General features: G+C 44.4%; 2 protein-coding genes across 2 annotated transcripts in view; one reads left to right on the forward strand and one right to left on the reverse strand.

Moving 5' to 3' along the window:
• The window catches only part of DOCK2 (dedicator of cytokinesis 2), a 412,654-nt gene that overhangs the window by 198,103 nt on the left and 187,510 nt on the right, over nt 1–27,041 (reverse strand). The window lies entirely within an intron of this gene.
• On the forward strand, nt 5,805–25,088 carry INSYN2B (inhibitory synaptic factor family member 2B). Its single transcript, XM_060092554.1, has 3 exons — nt 5,805–7,150; nt 8,275–8,349; nt 24,902–25,088. The coding sequence occupies exons 1-3, from the start codon at nt 5,805–5,807 to the stop codon at nt 25,086–25,088; spliced, it is 1,608 nt and encodes a 535-aa protein (XP_059948537.1).

Genomic DNA, 27,041 nt, shown 5'->3' on the forward strand with positions numbered 1-27,041 from the left:
GGAAAGTGGATGGGCCCAGACCACTCACATGAGATCATAGTCTCCAGTTAGGTTCTATGTGAAAAGCTAACATTGACTGTGCCGAATACTTTATATAGATTATCTCATGTAGTCCTCACAGCAACTCTATATGGTTTCATGAAGGCCAAGTTACTTGTTCCAGGTCAATCGTCAGAAAAGTGGAAGATTCTAGTCCAAATCAATCAGAGCTAAAGCTTATGTACCAAACCCTCCACTGTATAGCCTAAATACATGCCAGAGAGGAGACCTGGGAGTCTATTCCAGAGAAAGTCTGAAGTTTAAGACCTACAGAGATAGTACTAAGTACCAACTTCTATACCTACTAAGTTGACACCAATTTCATGAGGAACATCTGATATGGACCAAAGGCATGGTTGGAACATAAACAGTTGGTTTGTGTCAGTAAGTTAATAATCAAGGGAAGAGAGAATGAAGTATTGCAAAGATCAGCAATGACCCCCAGCCACTGCACATGAAAGGGGTGGCTGCAATCACCTCTAGGGAGCAACTCTGGGCTCTGGCCAGGATATTCATTAAGCCCTAACTACCAAGGCCCAGGTTAACTCCCTATCAACTAATGGCCAGCTGGGAGCATGTGAGATCTGAGGCCTACAGAAGGTCCTTCCCTTTAGCCAGGTGTCCTCCTCAGGATCTGTCTGTGTAGAGGTCATGGTGGGCGTTGCAGGCAAAAGAAGTGGAATGTAAATACGCAATTTTTTAAAAGTGGAAATGTTTATATTTGCTAAGCTTCCTAGGTCATGTCTAGGATGCAAGAATTTCCACTCTTGTGGAAGCTTAATTGTTTAAATTCTCACTTTCCAGTTTTCATTTTTTATCTGTACCAAATGTAGCATAAAACCAATAAACATGGAAAATGCCCAATCTTGAATAAATACCATAGTGAGAATAATGAGACACAATTTCTCTCCCATTTTATTGGCAATGATGAAAAAATCATCAGAAACTGACCAAACACAGTGACAAAGAAGCCCTGGTGAAAAGACCTTCTTATGCAGTAATAGTAGGGTTGCCCATTAGTAGAACTTTCTGGAAGGAAAAGAGATAATGTCAACAAAATGTAAAATGCCTAGGTACCTTAATCCACCAATTCTTCTTCCACAAATTTGTTCCAAGAAAATCATTAGACAAGTGCTCCAAGGTTCACATAGCAAAACATGTTATTTACAGAATTATTAATAATACCAAGTATTTAGAAACAACCTAAATATCCACAAAAGGATATTATTCGAATAGATCATGGTATAACTAGACAACAAAGTGCTATTAGCCTACTTAAAAGGATGGTGTGAATCTATGTGCCATAATGTGGAACTTTCTCCATGTTGTTCAGTAAAAAAAAGTCTTCCTGTAAACGTGCAGGCATATGTAATGTGCCTACTATGAATGTGCAAATGTTGCACAGCAGGGTGCCTAGAGTGAACTTCACCAAATCATTGGTACATAGTGGCTCTTTCTGGGTGGTGAGAAATCAAGTGATTTTCCTTCCTTCCTTTGTTTACCTGTCTTAGAAATCAAGTGATTTTCCTTCCTTTCTTTGTTTATCTATACTATTTGAATGTTTACAATGAACATGTAATAATTTAAAAATAGAAAACTGTTTTCAAAGATCAAAAGAAAACATGTCAAGGATATACACATTTCCTGGAGAAAAAGCAGGGTGAAAAGCAGAATAATGGCTGACTTTCAGAAGGAAAATGTGGAGTGACTTTGAAACCTGCCTAACAGCCTGACAAGATTAGTCCTTTCCTGGTTCTGGAGAAGGTAGGAAATCCCAGTGGTTAGGAGCTTATGTTCCAGGGTCAGTCCTTGGGTTCAGCGGGTAAGTGACTTGGGACAAATTACTTAAGCTTCTGTGCCTCAGTTTCCTCATTTACAAAATGTGTGACTGACAGCACCTGCCTCTAAGACTGTCATGAAGATTAAGGACAAGAGTAAATGAACACCTATGACAATGTCTGGCACATAATCAATGTTCACTAGATATTAGCTCTTATGGAAACCAGCTTCAGGCAATCGTAGTCTAAGTGAGTTAACTTTCCCAGAATGAAGCACTAATGAACAGTTAAGGAGAGGGAGAAGGTACAGGACAATTAAGCAAAGAAATCCACACGAGTAGACATATAAATATCTAGGCTCTGCAGCACAAGGGTTAAAGATATGGGTTGTGTGGTTTTAGGCATGTGACTTAACCTAGTAAGTTTTAATTGTTCATTCTGAAAAAGGGGGGTCAAATACAAAAGGCCATTTTAAGGATTAAATGCCAAGTGCTAACACAGTGCTTGGTAATAACAAGTTTTTAATACATATTTGCTGATATTAATAAAAATAATTATTGTTGACTGTGAGATTAGGTAGTGGGCCCCCTGTCACTACGGGTATCCAGGCAGGCTTACTTATTACAGGAAGAAGACAATGGAGAGAAGACTTAGTCTTGGAAGGAGGGGATGAGCTACTGGATTCTTCCAGATCTAAAAATTCTGCTGTTGTTGAAACACAAAACTGATGTTTAAAATGGAGTTGTTTGGGATTGTTGTGTAGAGTGACCGGGGAGCCCTTCACCAACAGGGCCATCTCCCCAGAGTTACAGGGCGATGCAGCTCTCATAGGCCAGCCCTGCTTTTCAGACAGGTGAGGCAAGTGTTCCCCCAGACTGCCCATTCTCTGTACCAAGAGTGCCTCTACCTGCTCTGGAAAAGCTGCAGATAGCAGCTCTACATGCTCTCCCACACTCACAAAAAGGAAAGCTAAGTGCGTGGCGACAACAGTATTAACAGCAACAGCAAGCCCACACTGATCACTTACTGTGTCCTAAGCTCTGTGCTGAGGGCTTTGCATGCATTGTCTTATTACTTCCCCCAACAGACCCATGCATATGTAGTGTCTATGCTATATGTGTCATCCCCATTTTACAGATGAAAACAATGAGGCTTGGAGGGAATAAGTATTGTCAAAAACCCTTCAGCCAGTAAGGGATAGGGGTTTGAACCCAGAATGTGAGGAGTAGTTGCAGGACCTCATGATAAGTTGACAACTCATTAGCATTAGATGAATCCTTTCCTCTTTCAGGACCTGTGCCAGCCCCACTGGGTCAGGTGACCCTTCTCAAGGGAGCTGGGAGCTGGGAAGGCTGAAATTGCCATTGGCATTATCTAGTAATTCCTGGGGAGAGCAGAACACTGAGAAACAAGGCTTAAGCTGCACCCACAAAACAGCACCCCAAGCAGCAGGATGAAGAACATCCTGGGAGCAAAGCACCAGTGCTTAGAGAAGCCAGAGGTTTCGACCTTAATGATAAGGCCAAGTACCACAGACAGAAGACTCCCTCAAAGACATCCAAATACCTGTGGACTATTTTATCACTTTCATTTTCTTTTAATATCCTTTGGTCAACCCAAGCAGGCTTCAAACTTGCCTCATTCCACTTCTGTGGGCTCCCTCAGACTAGCAGCAAACAGGTTCACTTTGCCATGGCAAGGCCAGGGCACAATCCCCTGCATCTCTCCAGACATGCACAGGTCCTCAAACTCTGTACTCAAATCACTAATACCATCTGCCCCGAATACCAGGAAGATGCCAAGGGGACAAAATCATAACCTCATGTGCAAGAACATGGACTTTGGAGTCATAGACTCCTGGGTTCATGTCTCAGCTCCTTCACTGGGTACTTAGTTTCTGAGGCTCAGTTTCCTCTGAGCCTCAGTTTCTGAGGCTCAGCTTCCTCATCAGTCCAATGGGGATCATAATACCTCATAGTTTTCTTCCAAGGATTAATGAGATAACGTAATATTGGGAAAGCAGTGGAGCATAGAGGCTAAGAGCACAGGCTCTGGTGCAGACTGTTTAAGTTCAGACGCTGGCTCTATCACTAACTGTGTGTCCTTGGGCTTCAGCATATTCAACTGTAATATGGGGATACTAAGAGTATCCACCTCCATAGGGCAGGGAATGAATGAGTTATGGCTTGGAAAGTGCTTAGAACAGCACCTGGTGCATTGGTGACTAGGTAAATGAGAGTTGTTATGATTAATGCAAATAAAGCCTACAGCATGGTAAAGATAAGTGTTCAATAAACGGTAACTGTTATTATTACAAGGTTCACTTTGCATGGAGAATTTTATGCACATTTATCTCCTAGAAAGCAATTAAAAAATGAAGACATTAGGGGAAAATCTTGTCCTCTAGCAAATGCTTCAGTCCTAGCACAGAGAATTCACCATCCTGTTGCCCTGGCAAGATACCTTAGGACCCCCATCCACCATTCCCAGGCTCTCCTTTGCTTTATTCAGCCATCCTCTAATTCAGTAAATACTCATTAAGCACCCACAGTGAGCCTAAAGGAGGAATGGAAATAGCTAAGCTGTAAAAAAAATGGCTCCAGCTCCTGCCACCCTGGAGCTTACAGGGTAGCAGGGGAGATACATATTAAATAAATACGTACACAAATGATTATTCAGGGACAGTTACAATTTGTGTTATGAAGAATGTGGTGAAAAGGTATAATGGGGTCCTGATAGGATGTAGCATCAGAGGTGTATGTGAGGGAGGAATCATTAGAAAAATTTCGTGAGGAAGTGCCATTTAAGCTGGGACTTCATGGATGAATAGGAGTTGGCTGGGGGATGCCTGGGAGTGGAAGGAGAAAGCGATCCAGGCAGACAGGCATTTTGTTCCGAGGCCCTGTAGCCACAAGGTGGCTGGCTCACTAGGGGAAAAGACACAAAGGTAGTAAGTTGACTTACCCCCAGACTATCCACTATCAAAAGCCCTCAGCTGGGAGGTTGGAAATTGGAGAGAAACCCAGGCCTCCAGGAACTGTGTTCTCAGTTGCATCTGTTATCTCTTCCCTTTCAGACTCTCCTTGCCTGGTGGGAAAGACTGCCAGGTCCCAGACCCTGACCCCAAGGCCAAGCGAACAAAGGTTTTGGCTCAAATACCCAGAAGTTGCAGATGTGGCTCACTTTTCCCACATGTGAACTTCAGCCAAGACACCACGACAGGGACTCTGCTCTCTGAATGCCCTCGGATGCCTCAATCCTGTCCCCATCACACCCCACTGGGTTTTGTGAGGCTATTTAGGCAGATAAGTTTCCCTCACTGAAGAAAAGGGAAACAGCATGAAAGAAAACAATGGCTCCAAAGGAAGAATATGTGATTGACGTAAATGGGGATGTTCCCTTAGGAGCATCATGTATCATCAAAGAAGCCAAGCCCCAGGTCATTTATTTCTCTGCCTGTTTACATGAAATGGAAAGATGTGTTTAAGTTCCCTATAGTTTTACACTGCAAATTGACGCTCCCAGAAAGGAAGCCGTATGTTCCAGATGTAGCAGGTTTCTTTTGGAATTCACATGTTGGCAGTCTGGCGCTATCCCTTAAATGGTACTTTCATTGTCTTTTTGTTCAAGACAGCAACCTTCTTCCAGGATCAGAACTGCCTGCCAGCCTCCCTTGATAAACAGCCCACCAGCTCTCGTGGTAGATCAGGTTTAATAATTAGCCTAACTCCTTGTTTACCTAAGTGGCAATTACCACTGCAATGGAATAATATTTTAACTGCAGGGGAAGCATTACGGAGAGCCCCCCCAATAAAACCTACTGGCTGGGAATGGCCAACAGAGCTGCCCATACTCAGAGGAGAGGACCACTCCATCCTGGCTGGCAGATCTCTGTGTCTGAGATGCTGTCATTAGATGCTGCTCCAAAGACCTAAGGAAATGTGCCCAGGAGAAGTGTATGGTCCCAATCCTTTCAACTGAGGCTCAATGGCCCAGCAAAGTATGAAAGTGAGGCCTGTGCTTCTGAAGCGTAACAGTCTAGAGTCAGTGGAGCTTGTGAAGCAACCTCACCACCGCAGGAGCAAATCTCAGCAGGTACGATTTAAGGAAGATGGCGCCAGTAAGACTCCACCTGCCCCATCTGAGGTTGACATCCAAACTTCTGAGGACCCGGCTGTAATGGGCAAGACTCAGGCCTCTGGGCACCATCACCTCCCCACCTACTCACTCTCCTTCCCCAGGTCCCAGGAGGCAGGGGGCTTTCGGCACATCGCCATCCAAACCTCCCCCAGTCTCAGGAAGCATTTCCCAGTTTTCAAAAGGAAGAGACTCACAGCTAGCAAGTCCCTGGTGGAAATTCAGACAGCATCCCAAAGTGCCATCCAGGTGAATGGCAATCTCTCTGAACAGGACATTGTGTCCTCTGACCTTGCCTACTTAAGGCTGTCTCGGCATCTTGAAGATGGGCCTCAAAGGGTCAAGGTGTCCCACCCATTTCTCCCTAGAATGTCCAAGGTGCAAAGCAATGGGCCTGTGAGCATATGCTTGGAAGCAGGGACATGGAGGGCCTCAGGGAAAGCAACAGCTGCTATTCAGGTCCCAGATGATATTTATCACAGCCCTACCTGGGCAGGTAGAGAGTCCACTTTCAGCCCAGACAGGTCTGCTGAGATTAACAACTCCATACCCACTTTGGTTGACATGTGTCCAGGTGATGGGAGAAGAGTGCCACCATCAGATTCAGAAAGACCCCTCTCCTGCTTAAATGCCACCAGCGGTGCCAACCACATGCCCGGCACAGGGAAACTTAAACCTGAAATGCTTTTGCCCAAAGATAACTCTGATGACAAAGACCTTGGCCCATTGTCATCTCAGTCAAAGGAAACATGCGTTCCCTCCCATCCACAGACTCACAGCTCCCCTTCGCCAGGCTCCCACAGCCAGCCAGCCCAGCCAGGGGGAGCTTCAGATTGTGCTTCATCGAGGAACAATCACCAGGATCTGCAGTCACTCAAAACTAACAGTGAGTCAAAATCTGCCCCTGTGTGTCAAGAGCAGACGGCAAAGAACCCCTTCCAGTCACACATCCCAGCGTTTCCAAACTGTCCAGAAAGCGATCACCTCCCATCCTCTCTTCCAAGGAGAGAGACCAAACAGCAGGGCACCACGGAGATGGGTACGCTTAATCCAATTCACCTGGCACAGGGTGAGTTCTGCGACCTCCAGGGCAGGCTGCAATCCGTGGAGGAATCTCTGCACTCAAACCAAGAGAAAATTAAAGTCCTTTTGAATGTAATTCAAGACTTGGAGAAGGCTCGAGCTCTCACAGAAGGGTAAGGTGGATTTCTTTTTTATTGGGTTAAGTCACTTGCCAGGATAGGGGCAGAGAGAGAGCACTGGTTTCCGTTAGTAAAATGTCTCCAAAATGTTTGAGATTCTGTTGTTCCCCCAAATTGTAAGCAATGGTCCCCCTTTGTTCTGACTGGGTTTTGCCTGGTTGTAGGCTTTGGTGGATTTCCATGGTGATGTGTGTTTGTTTCCAGATGTCAATAGAAAGGGGGCAATGAAGCAGCAGAGTAAAAAGTGCTTTTTCTTAAGATATGAGTCCAGTTGATAAATGATGGGGGAAAATGATAGCATGTAGGTACTTCCCCCACCCACATCCTTGAAGCAAGTGACTGCATTTGCACAGTAGTTTAGTTATTTATGGGTTTGTCACAGAGAACTTGAGGTGGCCACTAAGCTTACTGTTGACCTTCCCCACCACTGACCACTTTGAAGGCTTGGGCCAGTCCATCATGGACCAGCTAAATGGAAACTGAAATGAGATCACAATTTTGCAAAGAGAAAAAAGTCACAAAATGCTTTCCTGGATGACTCAGCATCGGTCTGGGGAGGGGAAGGCAGTTATTTGTTTAGGTGTGGGCTGTTCTTTCCTTGAAACAGTGCTCTCTGAAGACTGAGAAGAAGGAATGGCCAAAGCTAATCAACAAAAAGGTAGGAGAGGGAAGAAGTAATTAACTGGCCTTTGCTGATATGGATCAGAATCAACACTGCCTTATAAGAGAGAAGCACTGTGATGATACAGAGAGAGATGCACTGAACTAAGGGATGTGGAGTTTTAATCATCTTCCTCTACTCATTGGCAAAGTCTCTTGGTTTCCCCATCTATCATGCAGGGGGGGGGGGTAAGAATAACTGGCTCATCTCATAGGGTTATTGTCAGCATGAAGAAAACACAGATGTCAAAGTGCTTAAACATTTATAAAGCACTCTAGAAATGTGAGGTTCTATCAACAGGGGTTTCTTGTTTCTGTGTCTGTAATGGCCATGCAACTTCAGGCTTTGGTACTCATGAGAGGGGCAATGCTGTGCTGCAGGGAATGAGTCTGTAGAATGCGTGCATCCCAGGGGGATTTTGCCCATAGATTTATCTAGCAAATGCTCTATCTTGCAGGCGCAACTTTTATCGAACTGGCCAAGATCTCAACAACTGCAGTACCTGCCAGAACACAGCGTGCATCATATACAGGTACCTGGCCACAACCGAGGCCTGCTCTTTAGAGCACGGAAGTTGCAGGGTCCACAGAACATTCTTGTAAGCTCTCTTAGGCACAGAAATTCAAGAGAGGGGCAAAGACAGGAGGCCTTTGAATCCCTGAGACTTAAAAAGCAAGGTGCTGAACTATGAAATGGTAACATCTGGTTCCAAGGCAGGCATTGCTTTGTTTCCTCACAATAAGGTCTATGAGCAAATCCTCTTGAGATCATCATCCCTCCACTTACTGAATACTGAGTACAGGCGCCTTGCTAAGCTCTGCATGCCCGTTTGCGTCTCGCTTCACAGTATACCTCATGAGGTAGGCGTTAACGTCCTCAGAGAGGTTCAGCCATTTGGCTCCACTCCCAGGAAGCATTTTCAGAGAGCAGAGGGGGCTCTCCAACCAAATATTCAGAGTCTTGGGACTTAAATCCAGATCCTTCTGATCCCAAGCCCTATGATCTGGATTGTGGTACCACACAGCCTCTTCCTCCACAGTAGCTATCACATGCCAACAATTACTATATGTCAAGAACTGTGCTAAGCAACTGTGTATTCATTTCTAAGTACACTGTTGCTTTCCAGCAGGGGGTAAGATTGCTGCAATAGAGTGAATTTTTATAAGTAATAGAAGGGAAACAGCATACAGTTGGAAGAGCACTAAACTTGGAGTCAAAATCCCCAAGTCTTTGCCTGCTTACTTGTCTGGAGCTCAGTTTCCTCATCTGTAGAGTGGGAACAATGAACCCTCTTGAGAGTTGCCATTAGGAACAAATAAGAAAATATATCTGAATGCCTTCTGTATCAGTAAATTTCTGTACAAATCCAGGAGCTTATTCCTGTTATTACTGGAAAAATCAACGCCCCTTTAGGTGCAAGTCTACTTTCGGTGGCACAGTGGAAAAGTGGTCAAAAGCAGTCATTTCAGTTGATGGAATCTAACTTTGTTTAACAAAAGTGTATGGTTTGGTTTTCTCTATTATTTTCTCTCTCTGAGGAGAAAGGCAGCTAGGGCCTGAGCAAACTGAAGCCCAACTGGGTTGCCTGTGTCTTCTTTTTAAAATGTCTCATTCCTTCCAGCAGAATCCTGAGGTTTCATCCTGGCAAGGGATGGGGGCCTGGTAGTCAGGGGGCCCCTACCCTTAGGTGAGGCCTTGGGTATTTTCTCACTGAACTGTCAACACTTTATACCTAAGAGCCAAAGGACCACAAGGTTTTTTCACCAATAACAATAACAGGAGCTTCAGGACCTCTCACACACAAAAAAATGCCCTTTACCCTGGCATGAAATATCTCCTCTTAAAAGGGGGCTCTGGAAAAGGCTTGTGCATTGGAAAGAAAAATTAGGGAGTCTCATCAATTGCTTACCTTTTTCTCCTTCTTTTTTCATATTCCCCATCTTAAGCAAATTTCCTCATCACCAGGAGGACAAAAATCATTAAATGTGGGCTTCCCTGGTGGTGCAGTGGTTGGGAGTCCGCCTGCCGATGCAGGGGACACGGGTTCGTGCCCCGGTCCGGGAAGATCCCACATGCCACGGAGCGGCTGGGCCCGTGAGCCATGGCCACTGAGCCTGCGCATCCGGAGCCTGTGCTCCGCAACAGGAGAGGCCACAACAGTGAGAGGCCCGCGTACCGCCAAAAAAAAAAAAAAAAAAAAAAAAAATCATTAAATGTCTAGACTGTTAGGGAGAACAAAAACTTTCCCTCATAAACAAAAATAATTATTTTTAACTAACTTCCATTTAAATTTTGAAAAGTCTCTTTTTCAGCAGCCAGATGATGTATTTTCTATTACCTTCAGATGACTTTTTATTTAGCTTATATAAGTGAAAAGGACAAATGGTTATTTTCCCATCTACTATGAGTTTCTTGCCCTGGCCTTCGGCAAATCGTTTCTGGCCTCTGAGTTTCCTCATCTGAAGCATGAGGGCCTTTAATTAGATGGTCCCTATGGTCCCTTTCAGTTCTGACATTCTGATGTTCTAGGCTGAGTTAAAAATAGTAATATTTGGCTAAACTACAACCTTCCAACAAGTCTGAGAATGTTTGCATTTTTCTAGTACTTACTTCAAATATCCCAAGCAAACATTCTAAATTTACCCCTGGATGCGCTGGCAAACCTTTATCCACACATCCCTTTCCAGTTTTCCAAGAAAAGCAGCCATGGCATGCATCTATCCCTCATTACCATTCAAAGCCAGACTGTTCTCCCAGACAGTATCTATATCGTTGTATCTAAGCCATTGTGAAGGAACAAGCAATTAGTTTGATGAAAGCAAAGAGATCAGAACAACATCTCCATCACAGTAACAGTGGGAAGATGAGAGTTGTCATTTTTTTTTTTTTTTTAACATTTCAAATGACTTCAAACTCTGTGTGGTATCCTGGAAAGTCAGATCTTGCAAACTAATAAATAAATGATGTGAAATACTCATCCTCAGGCCTTGTTAAGCTGCAGTCTCTCCCTGATGATGGATGGACCGAGTGCACGTCACTGAACATAAAGCACATGGATGCGTGATGGATTGCCTGCCGGGTCTTCTTCTCTGGAGATGTTGCTGCTAAGTTAGCAATCCATAAGGTTTTCTAAGTGGCCCCATCAGCCGAAGCCTATGGCTATGCTACTTGCTTCCATCACTGGTGTCACTGGGGTCACTGGTTTTATCCAATTCATTCTCTCTGCTCCAAGAGGAGCCTTCTGCCTACCCGCTCCTCAAAGCCTCACTGGCATTCTTCTTACCATGGATCACTTTGATAGATCCTACCTCACCAAGGAGAACAGCACCAAAACTGATGCCCAAAGATTCCATGTATTCTCAGGAGTACACCAGGAAGGATGAACTCCTTGGAGTTTTGACTGCTGTGGGCTCCAAGGGAAGGGTGTGGGGATTGGCTCTATGACTCAAGCTGGTTCCAGGCTGTTTAGACCCCAAACACTCTCCTCACCTCTCCTTAGCATTAATCCTAGGACAAGCTACTCAAAGGGTTTCTGCATGCCTCCTGCGGTACCTAAGATTAAATAGCATTGAATTACCTAGTGAGAAGGTTGTTCTCTTTTCAAATTCATTTCAATTCTTCTGATTTACCCAGAGGGAAAAGTCTGAGCTTGGTGCTAGAATGTCTTCAAAACCTTTCTAATGCTTACATATTACACTTCTTTGCCAAGAGTGAGCATGTTTCGTGTTCATAGCCATGGGCAAGCAAGAGTACGCAGCCAGAATGTAATCATTTCTAATTCTTTATGGAAGATTTTAACTTTTAAAACTAGTCCCCCTATCTACTCACTGTTATGCAAGTCTCCATTTTCAAAAGGTATATTGCCTGTTTTGTTTTGTTTTGTTTTGACATCTTTATTAGAGTATAACTGCTTTACAATGGTGTGTTAGTTTCTGCTTTATAACAAAGTGAATCAGTTATACATATACATATGTTCCCATATCTCTTCCCTCTTGCGTCTCCCTCCCTCCCACCCTCCCTATCCCACCCCTCTAGGTGGTCACAAAGCACCAAGCTGATCTCCCTGTGCTATGTGGCTGCTGCCCACTAGCTATCTATTTTACATTTGGTAGTATATATATGTCCATGCCACTCTCTCGCTTTGTCACAGCTTACCCTTCCCCCTCCTCATATCCTCAAGTCTATTCTCTAGTAGGTCTGTGTCTTTATTCCCGTCTTGCCCCTAGGTTCTTCATGACATTTTTTTTCTTAAATTCCATATATATGTGTTGGCATACGGTATTTGTCTTTCTCTTTCTGACTTACTTCACTCTGTAGGACAGATTCTAGGTCCATCCACCTCATTACAAATAGCTCAATTTCATTTCTTTTTATGGCTGCGTAATATTCCATTGTATATATGTGCCACATCTTCTTTACCCATTCATCCGATGATGGACACTTAGGTTGTTTCCATCTCTGGGCTATTGTAAATAGAGCTGCAATGAACATTTTGGCACATGACTCTTTTTGAATTATGGTTTTCTCAGGGTATATGCCTAGTAGTGGGATTGCTGGGTCATATGGTAGTTCTATTTGTAGTTTTTTAAGGAACCTCCATACTGTTCTCCATAGTGGCTGTACCAATCCACATTCCCATGTTTTTAAGTCTAAAAAGTGAATTGATCTAGAGAGAAAAAAATTATTGTGCATGTGGTATGGGGAGTTTCACAAAAACCATGAAGGTGGTGAATGAATGACTGCAGTTTTGGAAACTGCCTTAAGGAACCAGCTCCCTTTCCTCTTCTCAAAGACAGGAGGTCTCTCCAAGCCATATCTCTCCTCCTTCCCTCACCCCGTTCTCTGCTCCTCCAGCCACATCTGCCTGCACTTCGTCTTCATGTTCACTCTAAAAATAACCACAGAACCTCTTTGAAGATCTTTGACTACACCAATCATTCATTTATTTTATGGATGTAGCTCCCAGGAAAAAAAAATCTGCCTGGTTTAAGTTGTAGAATGCCTCAAATGTTTTAAGGGAAAAGAATGGGAAGTCTTTCTCAGAAAAAAAAAAAAAAATGTCTTCTATCATCCAAGTGTGTTTCTTAGAAAATGGAAATAAAGAGCAAGCAGCAAACTTACCATTTTCAGTGGGTGAAGGGAGAGGCTGGCCATGTAAAATTTGAAAGGTGCTAGAGAGGAGAGAACAACAGAAGGGCACTTGCTTGCTCAGGGGTCTATCTGGACAGGCTGTCTCCTCTTCTCATCCTTAGCCTCTGTTCATGACTTCAACTGCACTCATGGATTTTAATTTTAATTTCTGTGACATCAGCTTCCCCTATCTTTTTTATGAGTTCCTTCTCTCTCTCTCTCTCCCTATATATATATATATATATACACACACACACTACCTACAGATCTTTCTATTTCTATCTTGATATCTCAAAGGTACCTCAGATTCTCAAATTCACCATATACCAGAACCCACTTCTTATTTTCCTCCACAAAGTTCTTTTTCTATGTTTCTTATTTTGCTCAACACCGTTAACCATAGTTCCATAAAGAAACTATAGACCCCATAGTGCCTCGCTCCTCTCCTTTACAACACACATCAAATTGGCTACTGATTCTACCCTCTCTCTCTGGTCCATAAAGGCTCTCATCATTGGTCACTTAAACGTCAGCTGGCCTTTTTGCCATAGGTACCTTTTGCCCTGTCCCACGTAATCCTCCACACAGATTGCTAAATTACCTGAAAAGAAGAATCTGATCATGTCACTCCCCTGCTAAACAATTTTGTTCCAGTTCCTGTTGTTTCCTTTAGCTAATTTTTCAAAGCCCTTTGAACATGATACTAACCTTCTTACCTGCTGGGTCTCCTATTTCTCCCCAGACACAGGGAACTACTCAGCTGGCTTCGTATACTGTGTGTTCTCTCATGCATGTTTCCTTATTTCCTGAAATGCCTTTTCTGCCCTGCTTTGTCTGGAAATCTCCTAGTCTTGCAGCTTAAAAGTCACTTCCTCTGAATAGCCTTACACTCCTTCCAAAGAAAGACCCCCCTGGCACACACATTCCTCGACTATACCATTTATCCTATTGCATTGTAATGCAGTGTTTATGAGCTTCTTTCCTTCAGCAGATGGCTAGTATCTCAAAGTCGTGGGCCAGTGTCTAACACATACTTGGTGCTCAGCAGAATCTTGTCAAGGAAGGGAATGGCTATACTGACTAGGGGAGGGATGAAAAACAGTGGTGGGCTTTAGACAGCTATTCAGATGTCCCAAAGTCAAGTCAGTGTGACTATTTGTGTGTGCCCCTACCCTTGGGTGGGGAAACGGAAGGCCTTAATTAATCAAATGTTCTTATTAGGGAAGGAAGGCTTCTGTGAAGCAGGTCCTCAGAAGATCTTTTGGAACTAAATCAAATGACTATATGTAGTATATGGACTGTCAATTTTCAAACACCTGGAACACTACAAGATGAAACCTAATCAAATCTTCCTTCGATGACTCAGAAAGCTTGTTGCAATTTCACAGGACATTGAGATCTTCGTTCATCATGGCCATCCAACAGTATTGCCCAGTACTTCTGCACTGGCTGTGGTAGGAAAGGCCGTTTGATTTGTGGAAAACTGAAAACTCCCTCCAGGCTAAAATATCTCCCTTCTACAGTGTCTGAACTGCACCAGTGATCTCTATGGAAGAGGGAATTAAGGCATTAGATCGGCAGGTTCTCTTGGTAAAGCAATAAAACCCAGTGTAGTAGGCAGAATAATGTCCACAAAAGATGCCCACATTCTAATTCCTGGACCCTGTGAATATGTTACCGTACTTGGTAAAAGGGACACTGCAGGTGTGATTAGGTTAAGGACCTTAGGACAAGGTAAGTAGCCTGGATTGTCCAGGTGAGCCTAACATAATCATAAGGATCCTTACAAGGGAAAGATGAAGGCAGGAGAGGCAGAGTCAGAGAAGATGTGACAACAGAAGCAGAGGTAGAAGTGATGTGGTCACAAGCTAAAGGAGGTAGGCAGTCTCTAAAAGCTGGAAAAGGCAAGGGACACATTCTCTCCTCGAGCCTCCAGAAGGAACACAGTTCTGCTGACACCTTGATTTACAGTTCTGGAGGACTTCTGATCTCTGGACTCTAAGAGTAAAATCTGTCTTGTTTTAAACCACTAAATTTGTGGTAATTTGTTTCAGTAGTAATAGGAAACTAATACGCCTGGATTAAACCCTTATAATTCGTAAACTACTCACATCTAATTGGAGGTCTGTTAACTTGACTTTGATGATCTTTGCAACTATGACAGCTAGGGGAAGACAGAGATCTGTTGGGATGAAGATTAGGGAAAAGAAATAAGAAGAGAGCTACCACTTCTTGAGTGTCTATTATTACTGGTCATTATAAATGCCTTTTATTTTCATATCTAATCCCCACAACCATGTGAGATAGATAAAAATACTCCCATTTTACAGGCGAGATAACTGAGGTTCAGGGACGTGCACACTATTCAGATTAGACAATTGACACTGAGAGAGAGAGAGGCACTTGCACAATTATTCTGAAACTAATAAGTGGCAATGTCGAGATTGGAACTTAGTCCTCCCTTCCTGTTGGCCAGATTCTACAGCATGCTGCCTTCAGAGGACAGACCTGCTTGAGGGGTATCAGGGCTCAGCAGAATGTTGTATGGCTGAGTTCTCATAATCTAAGGGCATCGTGAGGGCTTGTGTTTAAGATGCAGGACCTAAACAGTGTTCTAAAAATGTGATCCTGGGCCATGTGCATCAGAGTCTCCTGGCTATCTGTGAATACTGGTTGCTGGCCTTCACTCCCCAAACCTGCTGGACCAGAGGGGTGGGGTGAAGGATGGGAATCCACAGGTACAGCCAGTTTCCTGGGAAAGCCTGATCCCAGTGAAGCTTGAGAAACATTCAGCTAGGTAAAATTAGGGTCTTGAAAGGAGGAGGTTTCTGGTTGATTTATTAGAAGCTTTTGTGACATAGAAAGCTCTTGCTAATAAAATAGCCCAGAAAGTAGCTTTTGTTTTAAACGCATCATTGGAAAGATGATTTACCTTTCTGCTTGGCTTCAATTACAGGGTTAGGTGATCAGGTTTAGACCTAACTAGGAGGTGCAGGTGAGAGTGGACGCAAGGGAAAGGGAAGGGAAGAGGATTGGGTGGGTGGGGGGCTTCCTCATACACTAAGGGTATTTTTGATGCCTCCTATTTCCAATGAGAAGAGAAAATGAGCTTCTGCTGGTCCACGTGGGCGCCCAGGCTTTCGTTATGCATTACTTAGGGGATTCATTTGTAGCCTCTCCTCCCTCCCACATTACCCAGGTCCTTGGTCCTCATCTGACGGAATGGCAATCCTTGCTGAGCTTCCTCCTCCAATTAAGGTTCAGACCGGTTAGAGCCCAATTCTGCTCCCAGGCCAAGGGCCCAAATGCTAGGAACTGCCCTCTGGTGCGTCCTGGAGGAGCAGTTACAAACACCTGACAGAGTGGCCATGCAAAGTGCTGCCCAGGACCGCCCACCCCGCTTCAGGAGAGGGTGTGGTCACCACAGGCTCCAGAACCAGGGAATATGCGTGAAGCTGAACACCAGAATCCTCCACCACTTTCCTCTAATTTCCTCAAACTCCACAGACCATAGACTGCTTTTTTTTTTTTATCATTATTGATTCCTCCACTGTTACAACTCCTCTGAGCAAGACAGAGAAGAAGTTAAGGATAATGCAGAAGGAGATTTGCTGCAAGTGCCGTCCTTTGTACCCGGCAACCAGCATCCCTGTTCTTGGTGTCGCCCCCTCATTGTTTTAATATTCAGAACTTCTCATAAGGAGTCTCTCTGGAACACAGGCCAAAGCTGTACAGCTGTGTGCCCTGTCGGAGAAAAGCCAGGCCTTCGTCTAACCAAGGAAAGCAACGTGATTTACCTGGGGTCATGCAGTCAGAGGCGCTGAGAGCCTTCTAGAGTTTCCTTCTATGGTTAAGTCATTTGGCCACTGGGTCTTGGTCTTGCTTGCCACTTAAAGCTATTACTTAACCAGAGAAAAAGGCATTTTACTAGAAATGCAATAGGCGCCCAGGCTTGTGAGTTCAGCAACCAACTTTCCCCGTAAATTACTTAGTATGTTCCTTTCGTTTGCTTAAGATGCCCTCCCAGCATGGAGCCAAGTGAATTGTCAGAGCCTCGGCTTCCAGCCACGGTCCTCTCTCTGGCCAGCAATGAATTCCACACTGAGGAGTAATTATAAAGCACACAGCATGTCTGTTCTTTCTAGTAATCACAGATGCCTTTGCAGCTCTCATCCCATTGTAGTATGGACTGAGCAGCATTCATTTCAAATGCAGGAACATGAATGTTAATGGAAATACTACCCAGCATCCCCCAAACAAGTACCACCAAACATAGCTCAAGCTCTCTTTTGGAAACAGACATAAAGTTTGGGGTACATGTGGAAACCCCTCTGAGCCTCGACAGTTTGATCCCCAAGATATTTGCCACTAGTCCCTGTTTCTCTCAGTATGCTTATCCCTTTCTTCTTTTCCCTCGAGTGAAAGTGGAAAGAAGTAGGATTTACAGCATCAGCAATTTATCTGCAATAAAAATGAAACCTATTTTAATGCATTAATAGCTAAAGAGGTTGAAACATGCCATAAATATAAGATCAAGAAAGTTGAGAATTTCACAGGAATAACAAATGGATGGCTGCTGGCATGAGGGCTACAGCTGACCACAAAATGACCCAATCGTTATTTTTCTGTCAAGTTAATGCAACAATCATTACCATTTGTTGAACCAGGCACTGTGCCAGGAATTTTGCTAAACACTGTACACGTATCATCTCTTTTCAGACTCCCCAAAACCCTAAAATATGGTTATGGTTATTATTCCCATTTTACAGATGAGGAAACTGAGACTCTGAGAAGATATGTGACTTGTCCAAGATCCAACAGAGCTAGGGCTTAAACCAGTCCTGCTTTCAGGAGACCTTCTTGTTCCTTTCCCTCTTACTTTCTGACCTTGCACAATCAGTGAATATCTGTGTTAAAGTTCTCTGGGATGACCTTCTCTTTCTAAGGACTTAATGTGAAGACATTCTCAACACAGAGCCACAGAACCCAGAGCACAGACCTCTCTCACAGATAGCAATCAGCAGTGAGGTTTCTGCAGCGTGGCTCTGCTTATTTATGTGCCTAGAAGAGAACGTGCAATTCTCTGAGGACTCGTCAGCAGACAGTTGCCCAAGAAGGGGTGTATTTGCCAGCTTGAAATGGCTGTGAGTTGTGAAGCTTAAAATTGTACCATATAAATAATGAGCAAACTGGTCATTAGGAGAAAGTTTTAGGAACAATATCCCTTCCAGACTGGGGAAAAACACTAACTAAGGTTCCTACTTTCCCAGACTGTGATTCTTCCCCAGAGACACTTTCCAAAGTGGTGTGATTTATTCAGGTAGACAGGAAGCAAACTACCCGTGCTGATTCCACTGATTCTTACAGCTAATTCTTCTAAAACAAAAGTTGCTGGAGGTCAATAAATCTGTGTTGCACCTGAGTTCTGTGGCAAGAGGGGCCACAGAAACACTCTAACAGAGATGAAGAGGTGGAGAGGGACTTGGAAGTGGTTTTGTCTCCAGGGAGATGCCATGGATCATTAGTTTCTCAGCCAACCTGCTTGGGGTGTATGGTTTACGACTCATCTCTTGATAAAAGAACAAGACCCGGGCCTCCCTGGTGGCGCAGTGGTTAAGAGTCCGCCTGCCGATGCAGGGGATACGGGTTCGTGCCCCAGTCTGGGAGGATCCCATATGCCGCGGAGCGGCTGGGCCCGTGAGCCATGGCCGCTGGGCCTGCGCGTCCGGAGCCTGTGCTCCGCAACGGGAGAGGCCACAACAGTGAGAGGCCCACATACCGCAAAAAGAAAAAAAAAAAAAAAAAAGAACAAGACCCGCTTGCTGAGAAGGAAGAGCAAAGGGCCCCTGCGGACCTCAGCAACTTACACCAGACCCAAAATTGCACCGCCCAGATACTACCTTGACTAAGCTGCCTCCTGTGGGGTGTCTGTCTTCTCTGGTACGCGGCCTCCCCGTCAGAATGTCCCTGCAATCTGGAAACACTATGACAGGGTGGGCTGGTCAGCTGGGTCACGAAGGATCGTGCATGCAGCCCAGCCCAGGTTGGGTCTGGTTCCATAGCGGGCTTCAAGTTCACTTAGGTGCACTAGGCCTTGGTCACCAGCCCCTCCCCTCCCCTCCCCACGCTCATCTGGTGACCAGGATCTCACACAGGTTGAAGACTGCTGTTCTTTCGATGCTGTGTATCTTCGTGTACAAACTTTGGAGCCAGACAATCTAGGCTCAAACCCGGGCTCTGTCACTTATTAGTGTGTGCCCTTGGCAGAATATTTAACCTCCCCTTGCCTTGCCTCAGTTTCCTCATCTGTGAAATGAAGATAATATCTACCTCATGGGGCTCTGAGAATGACATGAGACGTGAGAATTACTAAATTTGTAGTATAGTGTCTGGAATATAGATTTCATTACATAAATGAGAGTCATTCTCCTCCTCTTCCTTCTTCATCATTTAAATTACCATATGCCCTCACCTAACATGAACCAGATACTCTTTTGTTATATCTCTTTCTGCTTAGAGTAAGACCCTGGTAACAGCCAAGCCCTGGGCTAAAACATCTGATCCCTTTTTAGGAAAAAACAGAGGACTAGAGGTCAGGAAAGCAAGCTGAGATTCTGATCATAACTTATGGTGTGACTCCCTTCACCAACTCACTTGTCAGCTGAAGGAGAGATAACAACCTTCCTAGATTCCTGAGCTATTGTGAAGATAAAATGAAAATGCAGATCTGGAGTGTCTGCAATCTGAAAGTGCTATATAAAAGTAAGAGGTTTCTATTGTTTGTTTCTATATAAACTTTTATCTCTTTGTGTCTCACCCAACTTCAGTTTGCCCAGCTGCAAAGATGCTGCATCCAGAATCTGTCTCTGTTGTTTGCTTATGTATTTACGCATTTATCTACTTTTTGCTTCTCACTATTTCTTCTTCCAGATAAGCCATGACTTAGGCTTCTAGCTACTTCCAATTACCTAGAAAAACATCCTTCTGTTTTTCACCTAGCATGATGGCTGGAGCATTGATCTGTCAGCTAGATTAGTGAGATGCCCTCAAGAGGGAAACCTGAAAACTCTCTTCCATTCTTGGTCTACACACAGCTCACTTTCTAAATGCAAAGTGGCACTATGCACAGACATCTTGGCTGGGAAAGGCTCTAAGGATCCCCAGACAGTGAACTGGGCACTCCTGAACCAGGTGTCAGGTATTCCGTGCATCCTCAGAGGGCCAACCTTGCAGACCTTGAATGCTCCAAACTATCTCAATGGCTCCAGGCCTGAATCCTGTATTATAACAACTTCTTGACCACCATGTGCCACTCCCACCCCACCGTGAGCCAGAGCTCTGTACAAACTAAGCATTCAGCACTCCTCTTCATCCATGTGGATATGAATGGAGAAGATGGTAAGGGTGGGAGGACAGGCAGATTAAGAGGAAGGAGAGAAGGGAAGGTTGGAAAATTTACTGGTGTCCTACCTTGATACCAAACCCAAGGCAGGCATTCATTCCCCAGAATCTGCAAACAACCCTCTGCTAAGAGTTGGCTTGAATTCTCTCAAGCAGGCATTTTATTCCCTCTTTTCAAGATGTTGCTGAAGGTGCTGTGGGTTGGCTAAGTAAGAAGTTGAGGGGCATCTCCTCTTCTCGACCCAGCCTCAAAATGAAAGACAGATGAGAGAGGGCACTGCCCCCTACCCATTTATAAGGCAGCTGCTACCAAAACAAAATATACTCCTTCTCCTCCCTTCCAAACTAAACAGTAGCTTGTCAATGGATGGATAAGAAGAAAAGTGACAATTTTCCTTTATGTTAATAAATTGCTTTGGCCTAAAAAAATATTAATCAATTTCTTTCCAAAGCACAGATGCTTCTCTGTACTCTGTTATTTGCCTGGCCTTGAAAAGAAAGTCATTTTCAATCCTCTTTAAATTGTCATGACCAATGGGGGCAGTTGCAAGAAGAGGATGGGGAGTTCCCTAAGTCCCAATGATTATAATGGAAGCCTGTGGTGTTTCCATAGAAATATAAAGAGCATATTCTTCCCTGAATGTACATGGGGGGGAGAGATGAAAAGTGATGTTTCTGGCAAGGTACACAATTTCTGAAGAGTTGAAGGTATGAGTGAGGAGGTAAGGCATTCAGTCCCTAAGATAGGTAGACAAGAGACTTAGTGGAGTGGGTAGAGACCACATCCTACATAAGGACATTTCCCGTTATTGTGTCCCATCTGCACAACTACCCATTGAAGTAGCTTTATAACCCCCACTTTCAATTGGGTCTCAGAAAGAGAAGCAACTTACCCAAGGTCACCCAGCCAGTAAGTGGTACAGCCTTGGTTCAAACCCAGGAGTATTCCATTCGAGAGCTATTTCTGTATTGTCTACAATGTGCTTTAAATTGTGAGCTAAGACAGACTTTACCTTCTTTTTTTTAAAAAAATAAATTTATTTATTTATTTAATTTTTGGCTGCACTGGGTCTTTGTTGCTGCGCACAGGCTTTCTCTAGTTGCAGCGAGCGGGAGCTACTCTTTGTTGCGGTGTGTGGGCTTCTCATTGTGGTGGCTTCTCTTGTTGCAGAGCACGGGCTCTAGGTGCCCGGGCTTCAGTAGTTGCAGCACATGGGCTCAGTAGTTGTGGCTCGCAGGCTCTAGAGCCCAGGCTCAGTAGTTGTGGCACACAGGCTTAGTTGCTCTGTGGCATATGGGATTGTCCCAGACCAGGGCTCAAACCCGTGTCTCCTGCACTGGCAGGTGGATTCTTAACCACTGCGCCACCAGGGAAGTCCCAGACTTTACCTTCTGTCTCCAGGCCTGCCGGTTCTATACACATCTGGACTCACCCAGAGAACTATTTTTTCTAATTGGTGTTAGGACAGTGTTGTGAGTCTTGACAAACTCAGGTGGTTTGTTGTTGTTTGTCTGAATTAAGAAGTCAGAGAAATATCACACATAAGGAGAAGAAGGAGGCTCTTTTGTGTGTATGTTCATATAATTTGGTAGAGGTATATGGATGAAGAGCTGGAAAGTAGGGGTAGTTGAGATACGAACAAGGCAGATTTTTAAAGCAATTGTTAGTTTAATCATCTGTCTCACACGCTGGTAAGAAAGATCCCCAAAAGCAGTATCCACATCTGTCTATCTCACTGTGATGTCCCTGTAACTGAGCATAGTATCAGGCCTAGAATAGGATGGATGATTGGATGCATAGGTGGATGGATGAATGGATGGATGGATGGATGGATGGATGAATGGATAGATAGTTGGATGGATGGATGGATGAATGGATAGATAGTTGGATGGATGGCTGGATGAATGGATGGTTGGATGAATGAATGGATGTTTAGACTGTTGACCAGCTGGATGGGTAGATGGATGAAATTTCTGATACCAGAAAGCTGAGGAAATTCCTAGAATGAGTAAGGGGTGCCTACTTTCTTTGGCTCCAGCTGATGCTCTAGGATGAAGGTTATTTTTCTGCCTGGTGAAAGGAGGGCAGGGATATTTCAGGAGCTAGGAGGACTATGAATGTAGATGTTCTCTGTCTGTGAAATAGTGTAAGAGAGGGTAAGAATCAGAGTTTGCAACTCACTGCTTTAAATTCCTTCCTTAAAGCAATGAGAGTTTGCTGGAGACAACTCTTCCCCAGCCTCTGAATCCACCTCCTTAAATTTCAGTTGGGGACAGTGAGTTGCAGGTAGTGGTGACAGAAACCCACCCCAGGCTCAGAGACAAATAGGGGTGCAGTGCGGGGCAGTACATCCTGGAAGTGGGAGCCTCAGTGGATACTTCTGTTCACTGATCTGGCAAATCCTAAGCTTTGGCTAGAAGATCTCTAGTAGCTCTTGATATGGGCTAGCATTTACTAAGGACACAGAGCCACTAGTTACCAGCACCAAGAGGCCAGGGATAATGTCTGTCTGTCTGTCTGTCTGTCTGTCTGTTTACCACTCTGCCCCCAGCACCTAACATAGGGCCTGGAACATGGGACATACTCAGTAAATTTAGTTTGTTGAATGATTAGCTGAATATCATTCAGTGTTTGTTGGCGCCTGGCTCTGAGCTGAGTGTTGTACATCATTCTGTTGTTTATACTTCACTGAGATCCTATGAGTAGGTACCATGCTTATTCTGCAGATAAGGACACTGTGGCTTGAATATAAGACATGACTTTGCCAAGATCTCACAGCTAATCAATCGTGGAGCTTTACCTAGAAAAACATAGCTTGCATTACTACACCCATTATTATAAGTCACCCAGCCAGGAGTATGTCTCTGTGGAGGAGACCAGGGGGCACAGAAAGTGAAAGGATATAAGCCGAAGAGAAGAAAACCTGGTGGAAGCTTATCAAAAATACAGAAACAAAATAATCAGACACCCATCCCTGATGCTCCTTAAGCATGGTTATTCAGCCCCTATTACTGTTACTATTATCATCATTAATGTTATGACTACTAATATATTATGTCTTGCTCTTTGCTTTGCTTCTCAACGATGTGTCTTGGAGAGCTTTACACCTGCGCTTACTTCATAGCATTCCTCAATACAGACATATTTAACTACTCTCCTTTAATGGGCACTTCCTCATCTCCACTCCTTGTTTTGTTATTTTATTTGTGTGCTTTGGAGCCATTAATGTACAGACTCCATTGTTTCATCTGTACACAGGTCTGCGAGGTAAACGTGACACTGTTGGGGACCAGGGCTCTCAGGGGTTGAGAGGGTCAGAGGCTGGGGAGCGCAGACGCTCTGGCCTGCGTGCAGTGGGTGCTCAGGCTCCCCTTGACCTTTGAGGGCTTGGCAGTCAGGCCAGTGGGCATCAGGAATGGTCAGCCCATCTGGTAAGTCTGGCTCAGCCTTCTCAGAACCTGGAGAGCCAGACCAGAAAGACTGAATCCTGCAGACGTCCCTACAGACTGTGTATGTGCTCCCTCCACCCTTAACTGTCCACTTTCCTCCATAGGAGATTTACTTACAGAGGAGTTGCCAGTGCCAGGATGCTTGGAAGAAGGCTCTTAAGCTTATAGCTGTGTTTGTTACCTGGTTTCATACTAGAACTCTCAGAAGGCCCAAAGATGAGGAGCTAGCTTGGGAGTATGGAAAGTGGGGGAAATGCAGAGTCATGAAAACAGTGCTCCTCCTTGTTTAGCAAGGAGGAAAATGACATGTTTCATATGGCAGAGGAAAGACCCCATGTGGGTTTGTGATGTGGCATGACTGGCCAAAGCCTTCTACCCAGCAAGGGCTGAAAAGGAGATGTCATTAAAGGGACACTGTCCTGGTCTGCTATGCCCATGTCACCTCCCAGAGACCCAGGATCAGAGTAAGTGCCACCAAAAAGGCAAATCACGATTGCCACACGTGACTAATAAAGCCCCCAAATGGTACCTTGTCACTGGGCATTCTGAGATGGCTTACTATATGCCAGGAACCACTCTAAGTACTTCATTTATATTCTCTCAATTAATATACATCTTAATTCCAAAGAAAGCCTTTGAGATAGGTGCCATTTTTATGTCCATTTTATGGATAAGGAAACTGAGTTGTTAGTTTTAGCATATAATCCTCTGTGTTACTTAAATACTTTATAATGAGGCAGTTTTCATGCATAAAACGTATGTAAAAAGAATGAACAATTAGGAGCATTAAATAAATGTGAGAGAGAGATTGGAGCCGTTTTTACTGGACATCTACGATTAGGCTGCCATGTTACGTGCTTCATTTAAACTTAGTAACATGCCCAAGAGTAAGGCATTACAGATGCCAATTCAGTCAATGAGAAACTGGAGCTTCAGAGAGGTGGCACAAGCTCCTCAAGGTCACACAGCCAAGCAGCTACCTAAGCATCTGGGACCTGACCTCAAAGCACATGTTTTTCCATGTCAGTCGGACACTTGGTGATGCTACATCAGTATGTGCTGATTTGAATGTACTTTCCTTCCTTCCTCTTTGTGTTTTTCAGTGTAGAATATGACTTCCGGCAGCAGGAAGGCAGGTTCCATGAGGTTCTACAGAGTCTGGAGGAAGCAGAGCCAGTTGAGGAGGCATCTCCCCCACCAAAGTCCCCAGCAGAGCCCTCAGTCCCTGAGAAACAGGACTTAAGGCGGAAAACCAAGAAGGTGAAGAAGAAATGCTTCTGGTGGATCTGAGCTCATGGGGACCTTTACCTCTGCCCTTCCTGAGGTGGGGAACCACTGCCCTCAGGCCTTCTCTACTTCTTAGCGAAGGCCCCAGGCTAGGAGCCACTCGACCTGTGAAACCAGAACAACTTGGGGCTGGATTAGCTGCCACTGGACACATGACCACACCTCACCCGAGTGCGTGCTGCTGCTTGCTGAGGACTTCACGGACCTGAGTGATCACTTGCCTAGCTTCCTGTCACACATCCCGGTTTGTGAGTCTAGATTCCCACCATGGGCAAAACCCCCATCGCACTTTCCTACACCTCTGTAATGCTAAGCACTTCCTGCCCATCCTGGGTTCATCGTCCCAAAGGGAAGAAACAAAAATGTTGTGCAGAGCAGTAAGATAGAGGAGGGTTACAAGCAGATACCCAGAGAAAAACAGATATCCAAACTGGCAGTTTTCTAAGATATTGGCATACATGAGCACAACAGAAGTGGGCAGGACATGAGAATGCAAGATCACCTTGTGGGTTGGGTCCTCTTCATTTTTAATTAGCCCCTTGATCCCAAAGTAAGGATTTGTCATTTCATGCTGTGTGGACCTTAAGAGTCTGTGGCAGAGTAAGCTCACCACAGGGTATACAGGACTTGCAGGTATGACTATCCTGCAGTTGTAGCTACTCCAGGGCCCACCTTAAATCATCCTGCTTCTCAATCTGAGGCCTGAGACTGCCCGGCAAATGGATGGGGTCTGGTTTGGGTTTGAACTTTAAGATTCCACAGTTAATTTCTCTGCAACATTTAAGATCATGAGATCCAGCAGCCTATCTGTCCGTTTCATCTTACCAGAAACATAAATAAGACTAAGACAAAACACAGCACTGGTTCTCGCCCATTCATCCCTACAGCAGCCTTGTAGACAAGTTCAAAGTATATTAATCTACACAATCTCCCTTCCTGGTGACCAGGCAATGGTCACCTGATTGAAGAAGCAGCAGAACTGGGGATGAGGATATATTTTTTTCCATTTTAGTATTAAAGGCCTTTCCTTCCCAAAGTCTGAATTCTTTGAAAGTCTGGCTCATTCTTTTGACAAGACCTCCATACATGTAGGTCCAGTCAAACTTGCATGGCTGAACAAACAGCTAAAGTAATATAATTAAGTAACTGCTACATACTCTTGGGGATGAGGGGTAGGTTGGCAAGGCTCATATTCCTTCTTGTTAGACTCTCTACCAGCCTGTGGTTGGACTGAGGCTGCTTAGAAAAGGGATCCTAAACTCAACGAGCTTCCAGTGAGGAAGGCACTTCATAACCCCCTTTGCTGAAGGCTGGGTGTCTGAGTTAGAGTCTTTGCAGAGTGCAGCATCCTGTGTAAACGTGGGACGTACGTTCCCCGCTGAAAACTGAGGCTAACTGAGCAAACCACCCGGACAGTTTCACCTTCCCCTGTCCCTGCGCTGCAGTGCACAAAGCTATTTCAGTGAGAGCAAGAGGGAAATTTGGCAAGGAATCTTGGCTGGCACTCTTAAATCTTGGAATGTCATTCAGGATGTTCTTGTTCTGTTCCTAGTGTAATGTTTAAGTCCACAAAATGAGACCAGAATACATAACGTGAAGTTAGAATTAAGATAAATACATTTGTCATACTTAAGCCACGTTTCAATAAGATATGGTACCACTGGCTAAAAGCCACAGATCTTTCTGTATGTATCCACGTGATCAACTCTCAGTTGGCCCCAACAACCGAAAAGAACAGCACAGAGGATAATCCAGTAAAGCAAAATCATTGGGGATCTCATATAATTTTATCTTGTAGGAGCGCTTCCATCTTAATGTGCTTTGCTTACGCTAATTTTCAAATTAATTTATGTTCCTGGGCAGCACAGTAAAATGGAAATAATCCTATTCCAAGAATTAAGACACCCAGGCAACAGAACAGTCTATTCCAACAACCTTTAGCAAATTGCTTAAGTT

Source organism: Mesoplodon densirostris, chromosome 3 (genome assembly GCF_025265405.1).
Source record: "Mesoplodon densirostris isolate mMesDen1 chromosome 3, mMesDen1 primary haplotype, whole genome shotgun sequence".
NCBI lineage: Eukaryota > Metazoa > Chordata > Mammalia > Artiodactyla > Ziphiidae > Mesoplodon > Mesoplodon densirostris.